The sequence below is a fragment of the Salmo salar genome, chromosome 15, assembly GCF_965601325.2.
Source record: "Salmo salar chromosome 15, fSalSal1, whole genome shotgun sequence".
Classification (NCBI taxonomy): domain Eukaryota; kingdom Metazoa; phylum Chordata; class Actinopteri; order Salmoniformes; family Salmonidae; genus Salmo; species Salmo salar.
This window is the reverse complement of record NC_138305.1, coordinates 61,166,810-61,193,366: the sequence shown is the minus strand read 5'-3', so window position 1 is coordinate 61,193,366 and position 26,557 is coordinate 61,166,810. Positions and strand designations below refer to the sequence as shown.

Here is a 26,557-nt window from a genome sequence, read left to right as displayed (position 1 = left end):
CAGCCAGAAATAATCAGACACCCATTTTTCAAGCTAGTATATAATGTCACATAAACCCAAACCACAGCTAAATGCAGCACTAACCTTTGATGATCTTCATCAGATGACAACCCTAGGACATTATGTTATACAATAAATGCATGTTTTGTTCAATCAAGTTCATATTTATATAAAAAACCAGCTTTTTACATTAGCATGTGACGTTCAGAACTAGCATACCCCCCGCAAACTTCCGGGGAATTTACTAACAATTTACTGAATTACTCACGATAAACGTTCACAAAAAGCATAACAATTATTTTAAGAATTATAGATACAGAACTCCTCTATGCACTCGATATGTCCGATTTTAAAATAGCTTTTCGGTGAAAGCACATTTTGCAATATTCTCAGTAGATAGCCCGGCATCACAGGGCTAGCTATTTAGACACCCAGCAAGTTTAGCACTCAGAAAAGTCACATTTACTATAAGAAAAATGGTATTACCTTTGCTGTCTTCGTCAGAATGCACTCCCAGGACTTCTACTTCAATAACAAATGTTGGTTTGGTTCAAAATAATCCATAGTTATATCCAAACAGCGGCGTATTGTTCGTGCGTTCAAGACACTATCCGAAAGGGTAAATAAGGGTGACGAGCATGGTGCAATTCGTGACAAAAAAATTCTAAATATTCCATTACCGTACTTCGAAGCATGTCAACCGCTGTTTAAAATCAATTTTTATGCAATTTTTCTCATAAAAAAGCGATAATATTCCGACCGGGAATCTGCGTTTAGGTAAACAGACAAAAGAAAATAAAGCATTCGGTCGACTCGGGCACGCGCCTAAGCCCATAGTACTCTGTTCGGCCACTTGCCAAAAGCGATAATGTGTTTCAGCCAGAGCCTGCCTCGATATTGTTCAGCTTTTTCCCGGGCTCTGAGAGCCTATGGGAGCCGTAGGAAGTGTCACGTTAGAGCAAAGATCCTCAGTCTTCAATAAAAAGAGCCAAGATGAAACACCACTTGTCAGACAGGCCACTTCCTGCATGGAATCTTCTCAGGTTTTGGCCTGCCATTTGAGTTCTGTTATACTCACAGACACCATTCAAACAGTTTTAGAAACTTTAGGGTGTTTTCTATCCAAAGCCAATAATTATATGCATATTCTAGTTACTGGGCAGGAGTAGTAACCAGATTAAATCGGGTACGTTTTTTATCCGGCCGTGTCAATACTGCCCCCTAGCCCTAACAGGTTAATGATGAGTTTGGAGGGTACAAAGGTGTTGAATGCTGAGCTGTAGTCAATGAACAGCATTCTTACATAGGTATTCCTCTTGTCCAGATAGGATAGGGCAGTGTGCAGTGTGATGGCGTTTGCATCGTCTGTGGACCTTTTAGGGCGGAAAGCAAATTGGAGTGGGTCTAGGGTGACAGGTAGGGTAGAGGTGATATGATCCTTGACTAGTCTCTCAAAGCACTTCATGATGACAGAAGTGAGTGCTAGATGGCCATTCTGATAGTCATTTAGTTCAGTTACCTTAGCTTTCTTGGGAACAGGAACAAAGCTGGCCACCTTGAAGCATGTGGGGACAACAGTGGGGATAGGGGTTGATTGAATATGTCCGTAAACACACCAGCCAGCTGGTCTGCGCATGCTCTGAGGACACGGCTAGGGATGCCGTCTGGGCTGGCAGCCTGGCGTGGGTTAACACATTTAAATGTTTTACTCACGTCGGCCACAGAGAAGGAGAGCCCACAGTCTTTGGTAGTGGGCCGTGTCAGTGACACTGTATTGTCCTCAAAGCGCGCAAACTAGTTGTTTAATTTGTCTGGGAGCAAGACGTCGATGTCCGCGAAGGGGCTGATTTTCCTTTTGTAATCCATGATTGTCTGTAGACCCTGCCACATACATCTCGTGTTTGAGCCGTTGAATTTCGACTCCACTTTGTCTCTATACTGACGCTTTGCTTGTTTGATTGCCTTACAGAGGGAATAACTACGCTGTTTGTTTTCGGCCATGTTTCCAGTCGCCTTGCCATGATTAAATGCAGTGGTACGTGCTTTCAGTTTGCTCCAGAGTCCAATGGCGCTTTACATCACTCAAGCCGACACTTGGCATTGTGATCTTAGGCTTGTGTGCAGCTTCTCGGCCATTGAAACCCATTTCATGAAGCTCCCGACGAACATTTATTGTGCTGACGTTGTTTTCAGAGGCAGTTCGGAACTCGGTAGTGAGTGTTGCAACCGAGGACAGACAATTTTTCATGCTATGTGCTTCACCACTCGGCGCTCCCGTTCTGTGAGTTTGTATGGTCTACCACTTGGCGGCTGAGCTGTCGTTGTTCCTAGATGTTTCCACTTCAAAATAAGAGCACTTACAGTTGACCGGGGGAGCTCTAGCAGGGCAGAAATTTTACGAACTGATTGTTGTAAAGGTGGCATCCTATGATGGAGCTATGATGAAAGTCAATGAGCTCTTCAGTAATGCCATTCTACTGCTAATGTTTGTCTATGAAGAATGCATGACTGTGTGCTCGATTGTATACACCTGTCAGCAACGTGGGCGGCTGAAATAGCCGAATCCACTAATTTGAAGGCATGTCCACATACTTTGTATATATTGTGTATCGAGCATTGAAATTAATTTACAACACTTATTTTCATCTCACTCCATTGCAATGCATTCACTTAAGGTAATGGACACTTTATATTTTACACTTTTTTTATGCGTGACAGTTGAAATCAAATAGTTTTCAGTTATTATTTGAGCCATAAATCAATTATCAAATGCGGGAAGATCAAGTAATTTACCATTGATGTGGGTAATGGCAGAAATCAGTGCTTCATTTCAAGTTATTGTCCTTGGGCCTTTCTGAGTGTTGGTAAATTAATTCAAATCATTGGTACTTCTGAATTTGTTACCATATCATTTTCTCTCACAACTTATCACTATGTCACCTTGCATTGTGTAGCACGGCTGTGTGTGTGTTGCGTGCAAGTTAGTGTTGAGTGTAAGAATGTGTGTTTCAAGACAAACAGCCCGATCTGGCCACCTAGTACAGGGGGAGTGATGCGTGTCCACACTCCTGCGGTCCTGTGCCACTGATGTAACGCATACTAATGACCCAGGGCCCCGGTCCTGGTGGAGCACAAGGACAGAAAAGCAAAGGTGCTGCACTCTGTGCCCAGGGCTGACACCCTGAATGGGGTAAAACTGAGCGGGAGTGGGGTGGTGAATGGAGGGGTGGAGTAGGGACAGGGGCCAATGTGTTAGTCACAGGGCTAGGGGACTGAAGGGACAATATAACTGGATGGATTGCTGCTTTAGGCTATTTTAAAGATGGCATCTGCCAGTGTTTATGCGCACTCTCTCTCCCTGATACACACACACTTTCTCTCTCTCTCTCTGTCTTGCTATCTCGGTCTCTCCCTCGCTCTCTCACACCACACACAAACTCCCCAGAAAGTGTAATGAGAGTAAGAGGACACTCCTCCTGAGACCAGAGTGCCCTTCAGCATATTTGCAGACAGTGATTACACAGACAGAACAGAGCTGAGTACAATGCAAATAGCCATCGGGGCCTTCGACGCTCTCCAGCACAAATACACCAGACTCATCACACACACACACGCACGCACACACATTGCGGGTGATTTTATTTGGCCCCCCAACTTTTCTGATCCCGGTCAATTTGCAGTCTACAAATGATTTGTAATTATGTTCCAGCTCCCTGTCCATCCACTCAAGAAATCGGACCACGGCTGAATTTAGTTGATGATCCCTGGTATAGGGTTATGGCCAGCACTGTCAGCCCGGAGTCCAGGCACTTTCCTGAGACGGAGAGCCAGGTAACAGCGAGACAAGCCCAGAGAGAGCGAGCCGAAAGCACATTCATCATCAAGAAGCACTGTTACCGCCGGCCGGCCAGTGAGCGCACCCAGGGGAGTCCAGACGAGCCCAGAATGACTGATCCTCTCAGGGGGAGCCCAACGAGCACAGAATGACTGATGCGACCCAGGGGAGGGTAATTGAGTGTAGAATGATGGATTTCTCCCACTGGGTGCGGGACGGTAGGAGAACGGTCGGCTCCTCCCAAGGGAGGTTAAACGAGCGACGAATGACTGGTGCAACCCAAGGAAGGTGGTCAAGTGCAGAATGCATAGGTCTGTATTACGATAAATTAGGAAAGTGTGGAGTGAGTGGTATTAACAGGAGATGGTAGTAACAGAGTAGTGATCAGACGAAGCTGGCTGCTCACAGGGAGATTCAACCAACACAGATGTGGCCGCGCTGGTTAAATGAGCAAAGAGCAAGTGCCTACTTTGTTCTAGGGAATTAACCAGCGAGTGAAAGAGGGAAATATACTATTTTAAAAAACTCTCCCATTCTGTCTATCATGCACTTTCTCTGTTTCTGTAAATTTCTGTTTGCGCTCACTAATCTACAGGTGAGTATGACATCCTGCCATTTAAAGCACTCGAAATTTCACATGCTATAAAACTTTATATTTTCCCATTCCTAAAATGCATACAATTTAGAACGCAATTATTGGTATTCAGACACGGCCCGGGTCTGATCGTGTGAATGTCATATAGAGAGAATCCATATCATAGCTTATAGAAAGATAAAAATGGAGCAAGACAGAATATATAGCAAGAGATGAAATGAGAGAGGGAAAATTAAAGACCGAGAGCGAGAGTGAGAGGTGGAGAGAGAAAGAGGGAGATTTGCCTTGGGAGAAACTATGAAATAAATTAAATCCAAGGCTAGCATGCGTGTTAAAGTGTGATTGCAGCTGTTTGCTAATGATAATTGGTTCCACTGTACACACACAGTTTTGTATTGCTATCCTTGTGGGGACCAAATCATTTATTCCCATTCAAAATCCTATTTTCCCTAACCCTTAACCCTTAACCTAACCATAACCCTAACCCTGTGCCTAACCTTAACCCCAAACCCTAACCATAAAACTATACCTAACCCTAACTGTAACACCTAACCCTAATTCTAACCCTAAGATAGCATTTCCCCTCGATGGGATTGTCAAAATGTCCCCACTTGTCCGAATTTTCCTTGTTTTACTATCCTATGTGAGAACTTCTGGTACCCACAAGGATAGTTAAACAAAAACACACACACAAACAGTTGTGTTTGTGGCTGGCCAGCTCTAATCCTCCTGAGCAGCTGGTCCATCTTTCACCGCTCGCTGCAGTGTCTCTGACTAGAGCGGTCACTTGCAACCTCGCAATATATCCTTCAGTGTAATAACAAGTAGGCTACAGTTTATTAAAAATACAAACTCATTGTACCTCTTGCTCACAGCTTGCATACCATAGTGCATGGTGGTTCAGGCATTCACAACCCACGTGCTCGCTCTCTCTCTCTCTCTCTCTCTCTCTCACACACACACACACACACACCTCACAACTTCTCTACCTTGTTAGTTTGTTTACTTCACCACAGTGGAGACAAGACTGTACACACAGGCATTAACACACACGCTCTCACACACGCACACACACAGCAGACACACACACAGCAGACACACACACAGCAGAGCCTGATTACTTGACGTGCAGCTGAGGCAGTAAATCAGTCCCGTATCCAGCCAGGAATATGCAGACACACACTGTGGAGGTGACAACCACAGGCGTCAACACTCTCCCAAACAGATAACAGGATGGAGAGAGTTGTGGACAAAAACATGAGTCACAATTTAAATATGCAAGCCCCAAAATAGTCAGAGATGTGAGGTGAGGTAATATAATCATATAACAATGTTATAAATTAATAACCAGCAAACCAACAAAAGTAGTAATTCACTCAGAAACTATGCCAGAAACATACAACTTTATCAAAAGCCATGAATAAAACTAGGCATTCTTGAGAGACAAAAAAAGTGTTACAAAAATGCCCCAAACCAACAAGATGACCAAACTAACCCACACAGTTAATCAACTCTATCACAATACCGAACCAAAACACTGAATGAACAGACGAAACAAATGAACGAATGACTGAAAACAGGAATGAAAGAGCATTGGACAGAACTCTTCCTCTCCCTGTCTTTCGTTCTGTGACTCACCTTGCAGAGTTTGTGATAACGTGGGGATGAGATGGCCATTCTCTGGAGCCTGTGTAGGAAGACCACCACTTTCTGAAGGGAGGTGCGGACCATGGCCATCATCTTACGAGTGCCACAGGTCTGCAGCCTGCTCAGAGTCTGCATGGCCCTCTAGCACTGCCCAGGCCCGCTCATATCCTATCCTCCTCCTCCCCCCAGAGATGCACCACAGCAGTCACAGAGTGACGTGAACACACACACTGTCTGAGACACACACTCCGATCGGCATGCCCCCGCAAAAGCATATATACGGCCCTCGGCGTGGCAATCACGGCACATGCGCACTCTTACAGCAAATTCTCTCGCTCTCTCCACACACACACACACACACACACACACACACACACACACACACACACACACACACACACACACACACACACACACACACACACACACACACACACACACACACACACACACACACACACACACAGAGAGTCAAACACAATCTCCCTCACACTCTCCCCTCATGCGCCCTCACACTCGTGCTCAGGCATTTAAGCAAGCTGAAACACTCTCATTCACACACACTCAAACCAGGGTGCAAAACGACTCCAAAAAGAGATGTCACTCTGTGGTTACCCCTTTAGAAGCCAGGGGTCAAAGAAGAAAAAGAAAAGCGAAAGAGAAAAATCTGCCGACATAGCAAACCAAGAGAAGAAGGATGAGCGAGGGAGGCAGAAGATGCTCTGAAGGAGCCGATCACCGCTCACTGTAAAGCCAGAGACGGGAGTGGGATAAAGACTGTGGCGCTCCGCGGAAAGCCCTCCGAGCGAACAACACAGAGAGAGAGAGAGGGTGAGAGAGAGGGGGGATAAGGAGTGCTGGGTTAACAGAAGACAGAAGCTCCCTCAGCTGTAGGGAGGGAATGACACTACACCAGCCAGAGCGGACGGCTGACTGGGATGGAGGGAGAGAGTGAAAGAGAGGGAGAAGGAGAGTGTGAGTAAGAGAGAGAGAGAGAGACAGCAGGGGAGAGAGCGAGCACCAGTGAGATTAACAGCGTGCAGCCCGCACACAGCAGGAGCAGCAGTGTGTCTGTGGTGTCCCAGACGTAATGATATGCTCTGACACAGATACAGAGGGATGAGAGAGCAGTCTAATATGGGAACAGGGAAGGAGGGAGAGAATTAAAAACCGAGAGAGAGACACCTGAAAGAGAGAGAGAGAAGGGAAGAGAGGGAAGCAAAGTCAGAAGCAGATAAAAGGGTGAGTGCATGAAAGTACAGTTGGTGAGTGCATGAAAGAGGGAATATAAGGGGGAAAAAGTAAGGGATAGAGAATGAAAGAGAAACAAAGACATGTGGAAAGGAATTAATGCAGTAGTAGCATTTGTAATTTGCTGTGTTAATAGATTGAGAAACATTACTTTCTCCTGCACTCACGATCTGAACCCTTGTGTCTTCACCTAAGGACTCCCCCAGCACGACAGACAAAACACTCTGACACCAGGACTGCCTCATCTCAGCTTCCCATGACTTATAAATACAGAACACACACACAGAGATAAGCGGCACACACAAACGACCCACATACACATACATCATACACACAAAGAAACACTCATTCTCAGTTAAACATGTGAGAAAGTGAAATGATCATTGAGTGCTTTGTGAAGAGCTTTACATAGCCAGATCTGAAATTGGGGTGAGCCTGCCATACATTTATTCACTCATCCCACACAGTATTGATTCTTCTAAGGTAATTACAGAAGGGAATACCATTAGCTAGGCCAGTTATCCCACTGACAGCACTGTTTCCAATAAGACCGTTAGCATTAGCGTATATGAACCCCCTTGGGAACTAGCATCATGTTCACCTGCACTTACCGCAAATGTTTGGCTAGCGACTCCAATGTAGTGCAGAATGAAAGCTAATGTTTGAGCAGGGCAACATCTGTACTGTGTTTTCTGTACAGATATGCCTTGTTATATAGACTGGAACACACACACACACACACAGTGCCTTCGGGAAAGTATTCAGACCCCTTGAATTTTCCACATTTTGTTACGTTACAGCCTTATTCTAAAATAGATTAAAATATTATTTAAAATAATTCTCATCAATCTACACACATACCCCATAATGGGCCTGTTCAAAGTGTTTAAAAAAAGTTCAAAGTGTTTGTTAGGTGTTAAGCCTGTGTTAAAAAATGCTTAAAACGATTACAAGACAAAAAAAAGCTATGGTGATTGTGTTTAAGTATGTTTGGGAAATAAAGATAGACTTGGTTTTAACAAGGTAGTGGTAGTATTTAATTCAGTACAACAATTTGTATGTGGCTTAACACCCTGTCCCTGTGCCTCAACAAAACCCCACCACATTGAGTAGGTGTGTCCAAACTTTTGACTGGTACTGTATATAACACAATGAGCCAATGAAGCATTTGTGTACACATAGTACATATCAAGGTGAAAACATCTGAGCTACACATAGGCTAACTTCCTTCCCACAGTGTGCAATTTGCCCTCTCTGTCTAGCATTACTGCTACATCCCGGACTCTGGTGTATGTGTATATATTATATATATATCTAAACTACCAGTAAAAAGTTTGGACACACCTACTCTTTCAAGGGTTTTTCTTTATTTTTACATTGAAGAATAATTGTGAAGACATCAAAACTGTGAAATAACACATATGGAATCATGTAGTAACCAAGAAAGTGTTAAACTTTCAGACTCAATAGCCTTGGTTTCTCAAATGATTGCCTCGCCTGGTTCACCAACTACTTCTCTGATAGAGTTCAATGTGTCAAATCGGAGGGCCTGTTGTCCGGGCCTCTGGTAGTCTCTATGGGGGTGGCACAGGGTTCAATTCTTGGGCCAACTCTTTTCTCTGTATACATCAATGATGTCGCTCTTGCTGCTGTTGAGTCTCTGATCCACCTCTACGCAGATGACACCATTCTGTATACTTCTGGCCCTTCTTTGGACACTGTGTTAACAACCCTCCAGACGAGCTTCAATGCCAAACAACTCTCCTTCCATAGCCTCCAACTGCTCTTAAATACAAGTAAAACTAAATGCATGCTCTTCAACCAATCGCTGCCCGCACCTGCCCGCCCGTTCAGCATCATTACTCTGGACGGTTCTTACTTAGAATATGTGGACAACTACAAATACCTAGTTGTCTGGTTAGACTGTAAGCTCTCCTTCCAGACTCACGTCAAACATCTCCAATCTAAAGTTAAATCTAGAATTGGCTTCCTATTTCGCAACAAAGCATCCTTCACTCATGCTGCCAAACATACCCTCGTAAAACTGACCATCCTACCGATCCTCGACTTCGGCGATGTCATTTACAAAATAGCCTCCAATACTCTACTCAATAAACTGGATGCAGTCTATCACAGTGCCATCCATTCTGTCACCAAAGCCCCATATACTACCCACCACTGCGACCTGTACGCTCTCGTTGGCTGGCCCTCGCTTCATACTCGTCGTCAAACCCACTGGCTCCAGGTCATATACCAGACCCTGCTAGGTAAAGTCCCCCCTTATCTCAGCTCACTGGTCACCATAGCAGCACCCACCTGTAGCACACGCTCCAGCAGATATATCTCTCTGGTCACCCCCAAAGCTAATTCCTCCTTTGGCCGTCTCTCCTTCCAGTTCTCCGCTGCCAATGACTGGAACGAACTACAAAAATCTCTGAAACTGGAAACACTTATCTCCCTCACTAGCTTTAAGCACTAGCTGTCAGAGCAGCTCACAGATCACTGCACCTATACATAGCCCATCTATAATTTAGCCCAAACAACTACCTTTTCCCCCACTGTATTTATTTATTTATTTATTTGCTCCTTTGCACCCCATTATTTCTATTTCTACTTTGCACTTTCTTCCACTACAAATCTACCATTCCAGTGTTTTACTTGCTATATTGTATTTACTTTGCCACCATGGCCTTTTTTGCCTTTACCTCCCTTATCTCACCTCATTTGCTCACATTGTATGTAGACTTATTTTTCTACTGTATTATTGACTGTAAGTTTGTTTTACTCCATGTGTAACTCTGTGTTGTTGTATGTGTCGAACTGCTTTGCTTTATCTTGGCCAGGTCGCAATTGTAAATGAGAACTTGTTCTCAACTTGCCTACCTGGTTAAATAAAGGTGAAATAAATCAAATAAAATAAAAACAAATCAAAATATATTTAATATTTGAGATTCTTCAAAGTATCCACCTTTTGCCTTGATGACAGGTTCATGAGGTAGTCATCTGGAATGCAAACTGTGCCTTGTTAAAAGTTAATTTGTGGAATTTCTTTCCTTCTTAATGCATTTGAACCAATCAGTTGTGTTCTGACAAGGTAGGGGTAGTATACAGAGGATAGCCCTATTTGGTAAAAATACCAAGTCCATATTACGGCAAGAACAGCTCAAATAAGCAAAGAGAAATGACAATTCATCATTACAATAAGACATGAAGGTCAGTCGCCAAAACCATCAAGTTACCAGCCTCAGAAATTGCAGCCCAAACAAATGCTTCAGAGTTCAAGTAATAGACACATCTCAACATCAACTGTTCAGAGCAGATGGTCGAATTGCTGCAAAGAAACCACTACTAAAGGACACCAATAATAAGAAGAGACTTACTTAGGCCAAGAAACACGAGCAATGGACATTAGACCGGTGGAAATATGTCATTTGGTCTGATGAGTCCAAATTTTAGATTTTTTGTTCCAACCGCCGTGTCTTTGTGAGACACAGAGTAGGTGAACGGATGATCTCCGAAATGTGTGGTTCCCACCTTGAAGCATGGAGGAGGTGTGATGGTGTGGGGGTGCTTTGCTGGTGACACTGTCTGATTTATTTAGAATTCAAGGCACACTTAACCAGCATGGCTACCACAGCATTCTGCAGCGATACGCCATCCCAACTGGTTTGCGCTTAGTGGAACCATCAAGGAGGAGAGTGATGGAGTGCAGCATCAGATGACCTGGCCTCCACAATCACCCGACCTCAACCCAGTTGAGATGGTTTGGGATGAGTTGGACCGCAGAGTGAAGGAAAAGCTGCAAATAAGCGCTCAGCATATATGGGAACCCCTTCAAGACTGTTGGAAAAGCATTCCAGGTAAAGTTGGTTGAGAGTATGCCAAGAGTGTGCAAAGCTGTCATCAAGGCAAAGGGTGGCTACTTTGAAGAATCTCAAATATTAAATATATTTTGATTTGTTTAACACTTCTTTGATTACTACATGATTCCATATGTGTTATTTCATAATGTTGTCTTCACTATTATTCTACAATTTAGAAAAAACACTTGAATGAGTACGTGTGTCCAAACTTTTTACTGGTACTGTATGTGTATGTGTATGTTGCCCTCTGCCCTCTCTCTGTGTGCTGTGCTGTGCGTGTCTCTGTGCTCCTGTGTGACAGTGACTAATAGCAAACAGGCTGCATGCTGGCTTCACATGAAGTCACTGCAGCAGAACATGGAGTGAAACAGGCTAGCACAGAAAGATAACCACACAAAGATAACCATCTACTTCTTTCACCTCAAACAATCTCTTACTGCAAGACAATTTATGTGATAAGGTTCCCCAAAAAATGTTATACAATTTTTTCTCTTGCAATAATAAGGTGCTTCATCTTTCTATGGCTCCTCTCTAAGACCAAACTTCTAAGGAGCAATTATTATCCTAAGAAAGAATGTGACTTGTAGTTATATTGAACCTCTCCATAAGAGACACAGGTAAAGTGACCGACTTGACATTGATTGGTGACAGACGAGTCACTCTGAATGAAGGACCCTTTCGACCCATCTCACTGACCACCTTCAGTCTGTCCTGCTCCCTCCTCTCATTCCAATGTCCCTCTCTTTCCTCATTCCCCTTTCTCGTTCATTCTACTTCATTAATCCAGTTTCCCTTTAGCACTGAGCGCAGTCCATCAATCTTAAATTGAGACACAGAGCCAGAGAGAGAAATAAGCGAGAAGGAGGCAGTGGTGGAAATAGTATCCAATTGTCACACTTGAGTAAAAGTAGGAATAACTCAAGCAAAAGTGAAAGTCACCCAATAAAATATTACTTAAGTAAAAGTCTAAAAGTATTTGGTTTTAAATATACTTAAGTATCAAAAGTAAATCTAATTGCAAAAATGTACTTAAGTATCAAAAGTAAAAGTATAAATCATTTCAAAATCCTTATATTAGATCCCAGGCTATGTCGCAGCCGGCCGCCCCATGAGGCGGCGCACAATTGGGGAAAGGGGGATACCTAGTCAATTGTACAACTGAATGCATTCAACTGAAATGTGTTTTACACATTTAACCCAACCCCTCTGAATCAGAGATGTGCGGAGGGCTGCCTTAATTGACATCCACGTCTTCGGCGCCCAGGGAACAGTGGGTTAACTGCTTTGCTCAGGGGCAGAATGATAGATTTTTACTTTGTCAGCTCGGGGATTCGAATCAGCAAACTTTCGGTTACTGGCCCAATGCTCTAACCACTAGGCTACCTGGCTCAGCATCATCCGGATTAGGGGAGGGTTTGGCCGGCCGGGATGTCCTTGTCCCATCGCGCTCTAGCGACTCCTTGCGGTGCGCTGGGCGCATGCACTCCGACCTCGGTCGTCATCAACTTCAGACATCATTCAGAAACAAAGCATTTGTGTTTAGTGAGTCTGCCAGATCAGAGGCAGTAGAGATGACCTGGGATGTTCTCTTGATAAGTGTGTGAATCGGACCATTTCTGTCCTGCATAGCATTCAAAATGTAACGAGTACTTTTGGGTGTCATGGAAAATGTATGGAGTAAGGAGTACATCATTATCTTTTGGAATTTAGTGAAGTAAAAGTAAAAGTTATCCAAAATATAAATAGTAAAGTACAGATACCCCAAAAAACAACTTAAGTAGTACTTTAAAGCATTTACTTCACACCACTGGAAGGAGGAGAAGGGGGAGAGAGGATAAGAAGGGGTAGAGGGTAGAATGGAGAAAAAAATCAATTTCCAGAAACGTCAATTTGAAATGACAATGACGTGGGCGTCCTATTGGTGTAAACAGAGATGGAGAAAAGAGCCCACGTAGAAGACCATGTATGACCAGGCTGTTTTTAGAGCATCAATGCTCCTTCAAGTGAGACTAACCTAGAAAAACACAATGAAAAAGCACAACTCAATGGTAGCTGAATGAAATCACATTTCTGTAGGAGTCTATAGTATTTCATCTGTGAACAGATGAAACCTCTGTGTTTCAGCCCCTCATCTAAACCATATACCGCTACATCCCAGTTCCCTTTATTTTCCCTCACCGTACAACTTAGAAAACACACACACACACACACACACACACACACACACACACAACCCCACAACACACCTACAAACAATCAGCAGATCAAAGGGCCGTGGCCTAACTCCAGTTGCCCTCTCAGCTTCTTGACGTGGGCAGAGTCCTGGGATAGCTCCTCCCTCTGGGAGACGTCAGCCAGGACGTTGACGGTAGTCTCTGCCTCCTGCAGCCACTTAAGAAAGGCCTCCAGCTCGCTGAGGGACATCTGCAGAGCATTCAGGCCACTGTCCAGCTTGGCCTGGTGGTCACTAGCCCTGTCAAACAATCAACATCAATATGACAATCAATGATCGATGTAATGACAAATGATCAAGCATTGGTTTGGTTGGAGGTCCATTGTTGAATGAAATAGCTGAGTCAAGAATTCAAGTAGTTCAGGACATTATAAAAGTTGAGACTTGACAAGTGTGTGTGTATACGTGTGTGTGTGTCTGTATGTGTGCGTCCACCTCTTGTTGATGCAGTTCCAGGCTATGTTGTTTTTCTCTGTGATATCTTTGATCCTCCTTGTGTCGTCAGCGGAATACTCTCGCAGGAGCTGATTGGACAGCTCGTTAAAGGTTGCCACGGTACCCTGACCTCTTCCAAGGTCTTGCAAGAACACGTGGAGAAAAAACAAACAACAAATAATGACAACAACCTAATCCTCACAGACTAAACTATTTCACTTATTTCATATCCTTGTCACTTCCCTTTTAATCATGGTTCCCTCAGGATCTCACTTTGTTTTAACTTAAGGTATGCTAACCTATTTAATTAAATGATAAATAATGATCAGAACAGCTGTTCTATGGCATTGTAACTACAGTACAGTACAACAGTGAATTAGACACAGATGCCCTCTAGTGTTTGACATTGGCATTGCATTGGGCCACATATGAAAAGAAAGTACACGACAATCCCCATAGGAGACCGCTCATATGCTTACCATTATTTACCTGCAAGGCATGTTTGATCAGCGTTCATCAACACTGTCAGTAATAATCGTGACTAACCAACAGTGAGACCTCTCATCTGCATATACTCCTTGTCATAATCAGCACGATACACTGGAATACTAAAATGCATGATGAATGGTACACGTGTGTTATCTATTGGGCTAAGATGCAAACACACAAAAACATACTTGCCACACGCTGCTTCAAGTTACTGATTACAGTTCCCAATCCTATCCTTAACCATGAACATAATTACAAATATCTTACCCTTTATCATTGATTAGAAGCCATTCCACCCATCTGGCTAATGGGGCCGAGTATCAGTAGTCCAAAGGTCAAAGGGGAAGGGTCGCTGTATCTCTCATCTTGTTGTCACTGAGCTGTATGGTCAGGGGTTCCCTGGAGAGGTGAAGGTTGTGCAGGTGCCCATGTTCTGACCAATCAGAGCATTCAGTTCCTGTCTCTGCTTCTCCCACTGATCGCTGTGGCCAATCATGTTATCCAGCTGCTGGAGTCACGCCTCCACACCTTGCTGAGTGTTGTCCCATTGGCTATACACTTTCTCCACTGCAGAGAGAGAAAGGAAAAAAGTAGGTGTGGATGACCTTGGGCTAAGGCTAAACTGCACTTGGACAATAATATTTCTACAGAAACTATATATGTGATTTTGTGTATCCGAATGCATTTCTCTTAAAGTATATTCATGCTTTTACATTTTAGTCATTTAGCAGACGCTCTTATCCAGAGCAACTTACAGTAGTGAATGCATACATTTTATAGATTTTTTTCCCCGTACTTGTCCCCCATGGGAATTGAACCCACAGCGCTGGCGTTACAAACACCATGCTGTACCAACTGAGCCACACGGGACCTTTTCTCTCTAGGTATGATACAGTACATTATGTTCATGCTTTACTGGCTCTGTGAGCATACATATGTATCTCAGTGACGGAGGTATTCAAGTTGGAGGTCTTGTTCTTGATGTTCTGGGCCAGAGTGAAGATGTTCTCCAGCTGTGGGTGACGCAGCTCCAGGTCACTCTTCGTCACCTGAGCAGAATACCCAACCAATCCATCAGTCAATTGGATTTATAAAATCCCTTTTACATGAACACATTACAGTAATCACAAACACAGCTGCATTTACTATTACTAACATGTTTCACAGGCACAGTATATGATACACATGTACACCTTCACACACAGAGACCTAACGGTCACGATAAGTTACATGCCACAGGTACAGTATATGATACACATGTATACCTTCAGACACAGTGACCTAACAGTCACGATAAGTTACTTGCCACAGCTACAGTACAGGTGTTCCCTGTAGCGCAGTTGGTAGAGCATGGTGTTTGCAACGCATGGTGTTTGCAACGCCAGGGTTGTGGGTTCGATTCCCATGGGGGGCCAGTACGGGAAAAAGAAAATGTATAAAATGTAAGTCGCTCTGGATAAGAGCGTCTGCTAAATGACTAAAATGTACATGATACACATGTATACCTTCACACAAAGAGACCTAATGTCATGATAAGTTACATGCCACACTTACATGCCACACAAATGATGGCTGACTAAAGCCATCACCCAGTACACTCCACCAGTCCCCATTCATTCCCTTACACAAGTACATGCAAGTGCCCCATGGTAGTGCGTATCTCGTCTGTGTCCCCTACCGTAACGATGTTGGACTTAAGCATCTGGGTGATGCGCAGCAGCCAGTCAACCAGCTCTGTGGCTGTCTTGTTCGGGTCTGTGGGGGCCACCAGCTCTGGACTGCGGGTGGTGGTCACTCATCAGACTGGCCATCTGTACTTCTGATGGGCCCATCGAAACTGAGTGTTTTAATTTTAAACTGAGAGAGAGTTATGGTTGAAAATAGACTACAATGAAAAAAAAATATGTAAAGGTCTGCCAAAGCATTCTTCAGTTTAGCGTAGTTAGCCATAGCGCTGTGTCTGTGTGTGTGTGTGTGTGTGCGCACGCATTACCTGGCTCTCTGCAGGGCTGACCCCTCTCCCACTGAGGTCTGGTGTGTGACCTGGACGCAGTCGGTCATTCTGTTAATCTTGTCCTGGAACTGACCATGACTCTGGAGGTTCCCCTCCGCCTCCACCGACTTTATCTAACAACTCATGAGTCACCTGCAGGACATATTGAGAGGAGAGTGAGAGAGGGACAGAAAGAGAGAGGGGGAAGGGTTAGGGAGAGTGAGAGGGGGGAGGGAGATAGAGATAGAGAGAGAGAGAGAGAGAGAGAGAGAGAGAGAGAGAGAGAGAAAGAGAAAGAGAGAGAGAGGACAAGGAATGGAGAGATGAAGAAGGGAGATAGTTAATCTCCACTGTTACTCTTTTAGTGTTACCCTTCCTTTTTTCCAGTTTAAGTATAGGCTACTGAGTTGCATTATGTTCATTAGGAAACAGGTTCAATAGGTTATTCTCACCTTGTTCCAGTTGAGATTGATGGTCCTGAGTTTGCTCATGTGCTTGTCTCTCTCCTGATGACTCACGCTCTGATTGGCTAGAATCTGGGGGCCGTTCTTGTTCAGCCAACCAAGACACTCATTCTGGATGTCCATCTCTTCAGCCAGAGTCTAGAGAGAAAGGTGACAAAGGGGTGAAGAGGGTTGAAAAATGTGAGGGATGGATGAGGGGAGAATTATGGGGTAAATTAAGGGGTGAGGTGAGGGTTAGGGGGGAAACATGTCCTGACTCTAAGCCTTACCTTAAGTTCTTTGAGGTTGCTGTTGGTGGCAGTGACGGGCAGAGAGCTCACAGCACATTCAGCCTGCTCCAGCCACAGAGCCAGGTCTCCACTACCTCACCAGCTCTAATAGGGCAGGGTCACTTCCAGTCAGCCTAAGGACAAACACACACATACACAGATAAACAGGCGCAAGCCGCACAAACACATAGACACACACACACACACATTAAGATCTCAATTTCCCTACAGCTGCCGTGTGTAGGCCAAATCCTAACATTTACATTACATTTGTATGCTGATCTGTCATGCTGATATCATTACCGCTTAGGACATTGATGCAGCAAATATTCATACATTTCGATACATATCTGCACGAGTTTATCCTGCTCATTTAAACATAATCCAATTTCTAAACATTCTTTTTTCCACTGTAAACTATTTTTGGGGCCCAAAATGCCCTTCTTATCACTCCTAACAAGCTGTCCTATTTCTATGGCGACTATGCTTAGTTTCCATGGTGTTCATCTCCATGGTTACCCATGCTGTCTGTCCAGCACCTTTCTGTGCACGGCTCTACAGCGCTGCCCCAGGGCCTCCAGCTTGTTCTCTTGCAGGGGCCCGTCAGGGGCTGACAGCTGCACGATGATCCTCTCAACTGTCTGAGTCAACGCGGCCAGGACAGGCTGGTGACTGGCTAGGCCCTCCTCCAGCTCCAAAGAGAGAGAGGGGCTAACAGATCAATATAAAACTAGAAATCAAAGTTGTATTAATCAACAGAATGAGTCAATTGGGGGCGGCAGGTAGCCTAGTGGTTAAAACGTTGGGCCAGTAACCAAAAGGTTGCTAGATTGAATCCCCGAGCTCACAAGGTCAACATCTGAAAAAGGCAGTTAACTCACTGTTCTTAGGCCATCATTGTAAATAAGAATTTGTTCTTAACTGACTTGCCTAGTCAAATAAAGGTAAAATAAATCAATTGGAATTGAGCTGCTATGAATAACGGATTGCAACTATAGGTATTGGATAGATTGTACTCTATGGTAACTAGTGCTGGCTGCTCCACATCCTAATGATGATGTGAGTGGTGTAAACATAAAGATACTATATAATACTAATAGTATTGTTCTATTTAATTCTGTGGGTGTCAATGCCTGGCTTTCAAACAGCTTTTCCCCTCAGGGGAAAGCCTGGTACTCTTTAGTATTGCAAACAATACAAATTAGAAAACTCTCTCTCTCTTTCTCTCTCCTTCTCTCTGCAGGAATATAATGAACGACAGAGCATGAAAAGTGCTAAATAATTAAGGAGAGAAGGCATATTTTTCACATTCAAAAACATACATTTTCTCACACCAAAACCCCCCATCCGCATACAGTTGATCCAACATTTTGCGTACTATCTCTGCATAATGTCAGGGTCATCATTAAAGTGGGTAGGTTAGCAGCATATACACTTGGGCACGAGCGCACACACTTGGGCACGAGCGCACACACTTGGGCACGAGCGCACACACACACACACACACACACACACACACACACACACACACACACACACACACACACGGTCTAACATTAACTCTCACACACACACACACGCACACACACACAGAAACACACACTCCCTGACCTCCTGGTGTGTCCTGGCTGTGTCCGGGTGCAGTTGTCCATCAGGTCCTTTTCCCTTAGTGAGGACCTGTTCCGTGTCGGTCATCCACTGACTTAGGTCGTTCAAGTCACAGTGGAACTGTCTCCACTCCTCCACTGCACAGTCAAAACTCCTACAGACAGAGGACAGCAGATCTCATATTAGTTGAGTTTACCCAGACCAAACCCTAACCATAACAATTAGGGGGGAAACTAACAGATCTGGAATCAGTTAACTCTGACCAAGCCCTGATTTACGTAGCTATAGCCACCGTTATTATGGTGTATATTGTGAATACTATGGAGGTTCCATTGAGTTGTCATGCCCTCATAATGGACTGAATGAGGATCTCAACCAAATGTTTGTGAAGTACAGACCTTCAGGCTTTTTTTGCTGACAACCTTTTAGCACAATTACTGTTTAAATCCATGTTATGAACTCCAGTCCTTTTATGTTTTACAATATGCATGAGAGTGCATGAGAAATCAACATTGTTCTCTGAACCCCCACACCCAAACCAAGTCAGCTCATTCAAATATATAAATATTGAGAATGTAAGTTTATAAAGTAATGCTTTGAAGTAATTTTTGATTAAAGCAGCTTATTTTTTCAATTCAAATCCAAAAGGTAAAGCCAATTGAATTCCTTTTCATCTAGACCTTACAGTCTGCTTTCAATCTTGAGAGTAAGTATTCAGGACAACAGGTAACACCCAATCACTCTTTGATTACTGTTTTTTTACTAATTAATTCTTCCTTCTGAGGGTGTTGGGTGAATTTTGGAATCGGGCCAGGATCAGAATTAGGATCTCCCAAGACATACTCAGGTTCCTCCACTGGAAAAATCCTTATTTTGCTGATAAGGAGAAAGGAAAAGTAAGAATGTCACCCCATTCCTTACCTCCAGGTTAAGCAGTAGTGAATGTGTTGGGTGCCAGGGAATGACTGATAACACCGTAGTAAATTCCATTGAACCTCACAATGCACTGCCACATAAAGATAACTACCACCATATATCTTAAATAAGAACAGGTCAGGATCTTTTATGAGTTTTGAGCAGGAATTAGCATTTTTCCAAGATGGCGTAGCAGTGCAGACGTGGTTTGTTGTCCTCTTGTTTACTTTTTGTATTTTTTGTCTTTTCCATTTTTAAATTAAATATACCTTCCGGTAACACGCCTCACTCAATGTGACACGGATCTGGATTTTGTTTTACACCTTATAGCCAAAACTTTCTTCAGAAGCTAGCCATCAGAAGCTAACCAACTAATAAAGCCTTGGTTTCATGTATGTTAACATTAGAAGCCTACTCCCTAAGTTTGTTTTACTCACTGCTTTAGCACACTCTGCCAACCTGGATGTCTTAGCCGTGTCTGAACCCTGGCTTAGGAAAACCACCAAAACCCTGAAATCTCCATCGCTAACTATAACATTTTCCGCCAAGATAGAACTGCCAAAGGGGGCGGTGTTGCAATCTACTGCAAAGATAGCCTGCAGAGTTCTGTGTGACTATCCAAGTTTGTACCCAAACAATTCGAGCTTCTACTTCTAAAAATTCCCCTTTCCAGAACAAATCTCTCACTGTTGCCGCTTGCTATAGACCTCCCTCTGCCCCCAGCTGTGCCTTTGATACCATATGTGAATTGATTGCCCCCATCTATCTTCTGAGCTCATGCTACTAGGTGACCTAAACTGGGACATGCTTAACCTGTTATGGCTAGGGGGCAGTATTTTTACAGCCAGATAAAAAACGTACCCGATTTAATCTGATTATTACTCCTGCCCAGAAACGAGAATATGCATATAATTATTAGCTTTGGATAGAAAACACTCCAAAGTTTCTAAAACTGTTTGAATGGTGTCTGTGAGTATAACAGAACTCATTTGGCAGGCCAAAACCTGAGAAGATTCCATGCAGGAAGTGCCCTGTCTGACAATTTCTTGCCCTTCTTGATTATCTCTATCCATTACAGAGGATCTCTGCTGTTACGTGACACTTCCTACGGCTCCCATGGGCTCTCAGAAGGCGGCAAAAAGCTGAATCATGGCTTTGCAGGCTCTGGCTGAAAAAAAGTAGCGCGTTTGGATAGTGGCTGGTTACAGTACTGTGAGACTCAGGCGCGTGCCCGAGTCGACCCCATGCTTTGTTTTCTTTCGTCTGTTTACCTAAACGCAGATTCCCGGTCGGAATATTATCGCTTTTTTATGAGAAAAATGGCATAAAAATGTATTTTAAACAGCGGTTGACATGCTTCGAAGTACGGTAATGGAATATTTAGAAATCTTTTGTCACGAAATGCGCCATGCTCGTGACCCTTATTTACACTTCGGATAGTGTCTTGAACGCACGAACAAAACGCCGCTGTTTGGATATAACTATGGATTATTTTGAACCAAACCAACATTTGTTATTGAAGTAGCAGTCCTGGGACTGCATTCTGACGAAGAACACCAAAGATAATCAAACTTTTCTAATAGTAAATCTGACTTTGGTTAGGGCTAAACTTGGTGGGTGTCTAAATAGCTGGCCGTGATGGCTGGGCTATCTACTCAGAATATTGCAAAATGTGCTTTCACCGAAAAGCTATTTTAAAATCAGACACCTCGATTGCACAAAGGAGTTCTGTATCTATAATTCTTAAAATAATTGTTATGTTTTTTGTGAACGTTTATCGTGAGTAATTTAGTAAATTCACCGGAGGTTTGCGGGGGGTATGCTAGTTCTGAACGTCACATGCTAATGTAAAAAGCTGGTTTTTGATATAAATATGAACTTGATTGAACAAAACATGCATGTATTGTATAACATAATGTCCTAGGTGTGTCATCTGATGAAGATCATCAAAGGTTAGTGCTGCATTTAGCTGTGGTTTTGTTTTTTGTGACATTATATCCTAGCATTTTAAAAAATGGGTGTCTGATTATTTCTGGCTGGGTACTCTGCTGACATAATCTAATGTTTTGCTTTCGCTGTAAAGCCTTTTTGAAATCGGACAGTGTGGTTAGATAAAGGAGAGTTTTTGTATTTTTGAGGAATTTATCATTTGCGCCACGCAAATTGGATATTGGAGCAGGTGTTCCGCTAGCGGAACGTCTAGATGTAAGAGGTTTTTAACACCCCGGCCATCCTACAATCTAAGCTTGATGCCCTCAATCTCACACAAATTATCAATGAACCTACCAGGTACAACCCCAAATCCGTAAACACGGGCACCCTCATCGATGTCATCCTAACTAACTCGCCCTCCAAATACACCTCTGCTGTTTTCAATCAAGATCTCAGCGATCACTGCCTCATTGCCTGTATCCGTAATGGATCTGTGACCAAACGACCACCCCTCATCACTGTCAAACACTCCCTAAAACACTTCTGCGAGCAGGCCTTTCTAATCGACCTGGCTGGGGTATCCTGGAATGACATTGACCTCATCCCATCAGTAGATGACGCCTGGCTATTCTTTAAAAGTGCCTTCCTCACCATCTTAAATAAGCATGCCCCACTCAAAAAAAATTGAACTAGGAATAGATATAGTCCTTGGTTCACTCCAGACCTGTCTGCCCTTGACCAGCACAAAAGCATCCTGTGGCGCTCTGCATTAGCATCGAATAGCCCCCGTGATATGCAACTTTTCAGGGAAGTTAGGAACAAATATACACAGGCAGTTAAAAAAGCTAAGGCAAGCTTTTTCAAACAGAAATTTGCATCCTGTAGTACTAACTCAAAAAAGTTCTGGGACACTGTAAAGTCCATGGAGAAAAAGAGTACCTCCTCCCAGCTGCCCACTGCTCTGAGGCTAGGAAACACTGTTACCACTGACAAATCCACGATAATTGAGAATTTCAATAAGCATTTCTTTGCGGCTGGCCATGCTTTCCACCTGGCTACCCGTACCCCGGTCAACTGCCCGGCACCCTCCACAGCAACCCGCCAAAGCCCCCATCATTTCTCCTTCACCCAAATCCAGATAGCTGATGTTCTGAAAGAGCTGCAAAATCTGGACCCATACAAATCAGCCGGGCTAGACAATCTGGACGCTCTCTTTCTAAAATTATCTGCCAAAATTGTTGCAATCCCTATTACTAGCCGGTTCAACCTCTTTCGTATCGTCTGAGATTCCCATAGATTGGAAAGCAGCTGCTGTCATCCCCCTCTTCAAAGGAGGGGACACTCTTGACCCAAATTGCAACAGACCTATATCCATCCTACCCTGCCTTTCTAAGGTCTTCGAAAGCCAAGTCAACAAACAGATTACCGACCATTTTGAATCCCACCGCACCTTCTCCACTTTGCAATCTGGTTTCAGAGCTGGTCATGGGTGCACCTCAGCCACACTCAAGGTCCTAAACGACATCATAACCGCCATAGATAAGAGACATTACTGTGCAGCCGTATTCATCGACCTGGCCAAGGCTTTCGACTCTGTCAATCACCACATTCTTATTGGCAGACTCGACAGCCTTGGTTTCTCAAATGATTGCCTCGCCTGGTTTACCAACTATTTCTCAGACAGAGTTCAGTGTGTCAAATCGGAGGGCCTGTTGTCTGGACCACTGGCGGTCTCTATGGGTGTGCCACAGGGTTCAATTCTCGGGCCGACTCTCTTCTCTGTATACATCAACGATGTTGCTCTTGCTGCTGGTGATTCTCTGATCCACCTCTATGCAGACGACACCATTCTGTATACTTCTGGCCCCTCTTTGGACACTGTGTTATCTAACCTCCAGACGAGCTTCAATGCCATACAACTCTTCTTCCGTGGCCTCCAACTGCTCTTAAACGCAAGTAAAACTAAATGCATGCTATTCAATCGATCACTGCTCGCACCTGCTCGCCCGTCCAGCATCACTACTCTGGACAGCTCTGACTTAGAATACGTGGACAACTACAAATACCTGGGTGTCTGGTTAGACTGTAAATTCTCCTTCCAGACTCACATTAAGCATCTCCAATCCAAAATTAAATCTAGATTCAGCTTCCTATACCGCAACAAAGCATCCTTCACTCATGCTGCCAAACATACCCTCGTAAAACTGACCATCCTACCGATCCTCGACTTCGGTGATGTCATCTATAAAATAGCTTCCAATACTCTACTCAGCAAACTGGATGCAGTCGATCACAGTGCCATCCGTTTTGTTACCAAAGCCCCATATACTACCCACCACTGCGACCTGTACACTGCCAGACCCACTGGCTCCAGGTCATCTGTAAGTCTATGCTAGGTAATGCCGCGCCTTATCTCAGCTCACTAGTCACCATAGCAGCACCCACTCGTAGCACGCGTTCCAGCAGGTATATCTCACTGGTCATCCCCAAAGCCATCACCTCCTTTGGCCGACTTTCCTTCCAGTTCTCTGCGGCCAGTGACTGGAACGAATTGCAAAAATCGCAATTGTGTCTGTAGTGACACCTCTATCACTGAGATGCAGTGCCTTAGACCGATGCCACACTCGGGAGCGTGTCGGTGTTTGTGTGTGTGTGCGCTCCCAGTCAACTTGGCCTGTGTTGATCAATCTGTGTGTGCGTGTGTGTGTGCTGAGGTCTTGGTATACAGTACGTGCACTGGCATATATCTCCATCCTCGCTCCTCTGTCGTCCATAGCTGATAGAAGACATTTATTCATGTACCCAGGATAGGTCAGTTGTAGATGGAACTCCCTGACAGTACAGAGACAGGATGGAGACAAGGTCATGACTAAGTGACATCATACACTCACTCTCTCTGTGGATGACACTAACCAATCAGTGATGAGAGTAAGCTACGTCTACAGTACATAGCCCTGTTAGAGGAGACAAACAGATCCTCTCACATCCAATAGTGGAAATTCAAAGACTTTACAGAGCTGCTCATTTCCCCCTTATTGTGTTGCTACAATGAGTATATTTTTCAGTTTCTTCTTCCTTACACTCTTTCATGGTCATTAAGTATTAAGATCTTGGCAGTTACTAAGTAACTTAATGTTAATCGTCCATCACCCACCCTTTGCGGTGCTTGTACATGCAGTTTAGGCGGTCCCACTCTGGTTTGAGCTGGGTGAGGGTGTCTCTGATCTGTGCCACCTATCTCTGCGATGCCTCCAGGATGGCGCTCATGGATCAACGTCACCTGCTCCCGGACATACTCCAGACTCTCCTTTATACTCTGGGAGAGAGAGAGGAGGCAGGGAGAGAAGAGAGAGAAGGAGGAGAGGAGAGAGGTGAAGGAGAGAGCGGTAGGAGTGGAGAGAGGGAAGAAATTAAATGAGTGAGAGGTCTCCATTCAGACCTACAGGACAACACAGTTATTCCCTTCACCTTCCAATATCTCCCCTCATCTCTCTCTCACCCTCCACCCCCTGGCTGGAGAAGTCATTGTAGAGACCACTGCTGAGCTCGAAAGAGTTGAGCAGCAGTTCGTTGTCGGCCAAGGCCAGCAGAACCTTGTTTATATCCAGCAGATAGTCTGAGGGACTGAGAGAGGACGCCCTCTCCTCTGGCTCCATCTGCTGGCAAGAGACGGTATTATGTTAGAAGCAGTGAATGCATGTGTATGGGTGTGTGTGAATCTATTACATTTTACAGTTACATTTAGTAGACACTCTTAGAGCGACTTACAACCAGTACATTAAAATAAGATAGGTAACACAACCATATCAATATGTGTGGGAACTGGGAAGCATCACATGTTAAACGTTTTGATATCAAATAGCAAGTTCACACATTTCTATTGTCATGACGTTGGCCTGTGGGTAAGGTTTATGACCCCCCCCCCATAAATACCTTTCTCCCTTCCCCTCTCTGACCCTACTGAAGGACTTGAATAGCCTGTGTTAAATATAGAGAGTCTAGGAACATCAAACAAATGGGGAAAAGGAACCATATTTTGGTAATAAAACCAGTTGGAAATATGCTTTGGAACGTAATGAGTATGTATGTCAGTTTGGTTGTCATCTGAGACATTATGACTGATGACAGGACGACATAAACTGTACCTGAGAAAGTATACACCCTCTAGTTATCAGAGTAACATGGAATTGTTATGCAATTGAAATGTTTGATATTGAAATTGTTTGTTAGGAGATTAAATGTAATTTTAGCTTCCAAATGAGAGAATTGGGTTTTCATAAGGAAAGTGCCCTGCTTGATCAATGGCCCACCCCTGTGAAGAGACAGGGGTTATAAACGATGAAACACATCCACCCCCTCTCCACTATATAAGCCTTTGACGAAAAGATAACCACGTTGTTCCAGTACGTGAGGTCTGCAGCCTCTACGTTAGAAGGACACACGTCAAGTACAGAACTAAGCCAACCTCGGCGTGAGCTTTGGTGGCGAATGGTATGAACTTTGAGCTTATTCACTACAGAAGTGATACTTCCTAGCTGTTGAGTTAGCAGCGGCCGCTGTAGACGTGGGCTAGGAAAGGACGGACGACGGATCCAGTCTAACAGACGGACGAAGATACCACGTATCCAATTTACCACCAGAGACATTCTTCCGAGTACAGGAAGATCTGTTGGCCAACCCGGCCAGCATCTACGACCAATCTACCGAAGCGCAGCTCAGAGTAAATATTTATTGCATTTTCCTTTTCCAAATGGGCAGTAATTTAGAATGCATAAGATAATGTATTTACGATAGCATAGCTGCTGTTTCTTTATTCCTAAGTCTTCCCGCTCTTTCATTCAAGCCCAACCCCCTTTCCTTTGTGTAACCAGCCATGATACAGGTTCCGTCCACCGGGACGTTTTCTGTATGACATCATCTGTATTCTGTGTATTTGTAATTCTGTGTGCTTAGTTTATTTAGTAAATAAATAATTAAACCCAATTTTGTATTGCTGATTCAACTTGTTAGCCAGGGTTTGTGAAGATA

General features: G+C 44.0%; 1 protein-coding gene and 2 long non-coding RNA genes across 3 annotated transcripts in view; all 3 read right to left on the bottom strand.

Moving 5' to 3' along the window:
- LOC106571754 (utrophin) overlaps positions 1 to 6,338 on the bottom strand; it is a 193,925-nt gene extending 187,587 nt beyond the window's left edge. The window contains exon 1 of the mRNA XM_014145173.3: positions 6,069 to 6,338. Coding sequence (XP_014000648.1) covers positions 6,069 to 6,212 — 144 coding nt within the window. The 5' untranslated portion in view covers positions 6,213 to 6,338. The remainder of the gene's footprint in view (positions 1 to 6,068) is intronic.
- Positions 6,339 to 16,007: 9,669 nt separating this feature from the next.
- LOC106571755 (uncharacterized) lies at positions 16,008 to 18,421 on the bottom strand. The gene is made up of 4 exons (XR_006759212.2): positions 17,075 to 18,421; positions 16,794 to 16,943; positions 16,342 to 16,475; positions 16,008 to 16,167 (listed from the first exon to the last, which is right to left on the bottom strand). It is a non-coding gene; the product is annotated as an uncharacterized LOC106571755 (long non-coding RNA).
- Positions 18,422 to 18,432: 11 nt separating this feature from the next.
- On the bottom strand, positions 18,433 to 25,221 carry LOC145860889 (uncharacterized). The gene is made up of 4 exons (XR_014380647.1): positions 25,029 to 25,221; positions 24,684 to 24,845; positions 24,261 to 24,361; positions 18,433 to 18,836 (listed from the first exon to the last, which is right to left on the bottom strand). It is a non-coding gene; the product is annotated as an uncharacterized LOC145860889 (long non-coding RNA).
- Between the last annotated feature and the right edge of the window lie 1,336 nt (positions 25,222 to 26,557).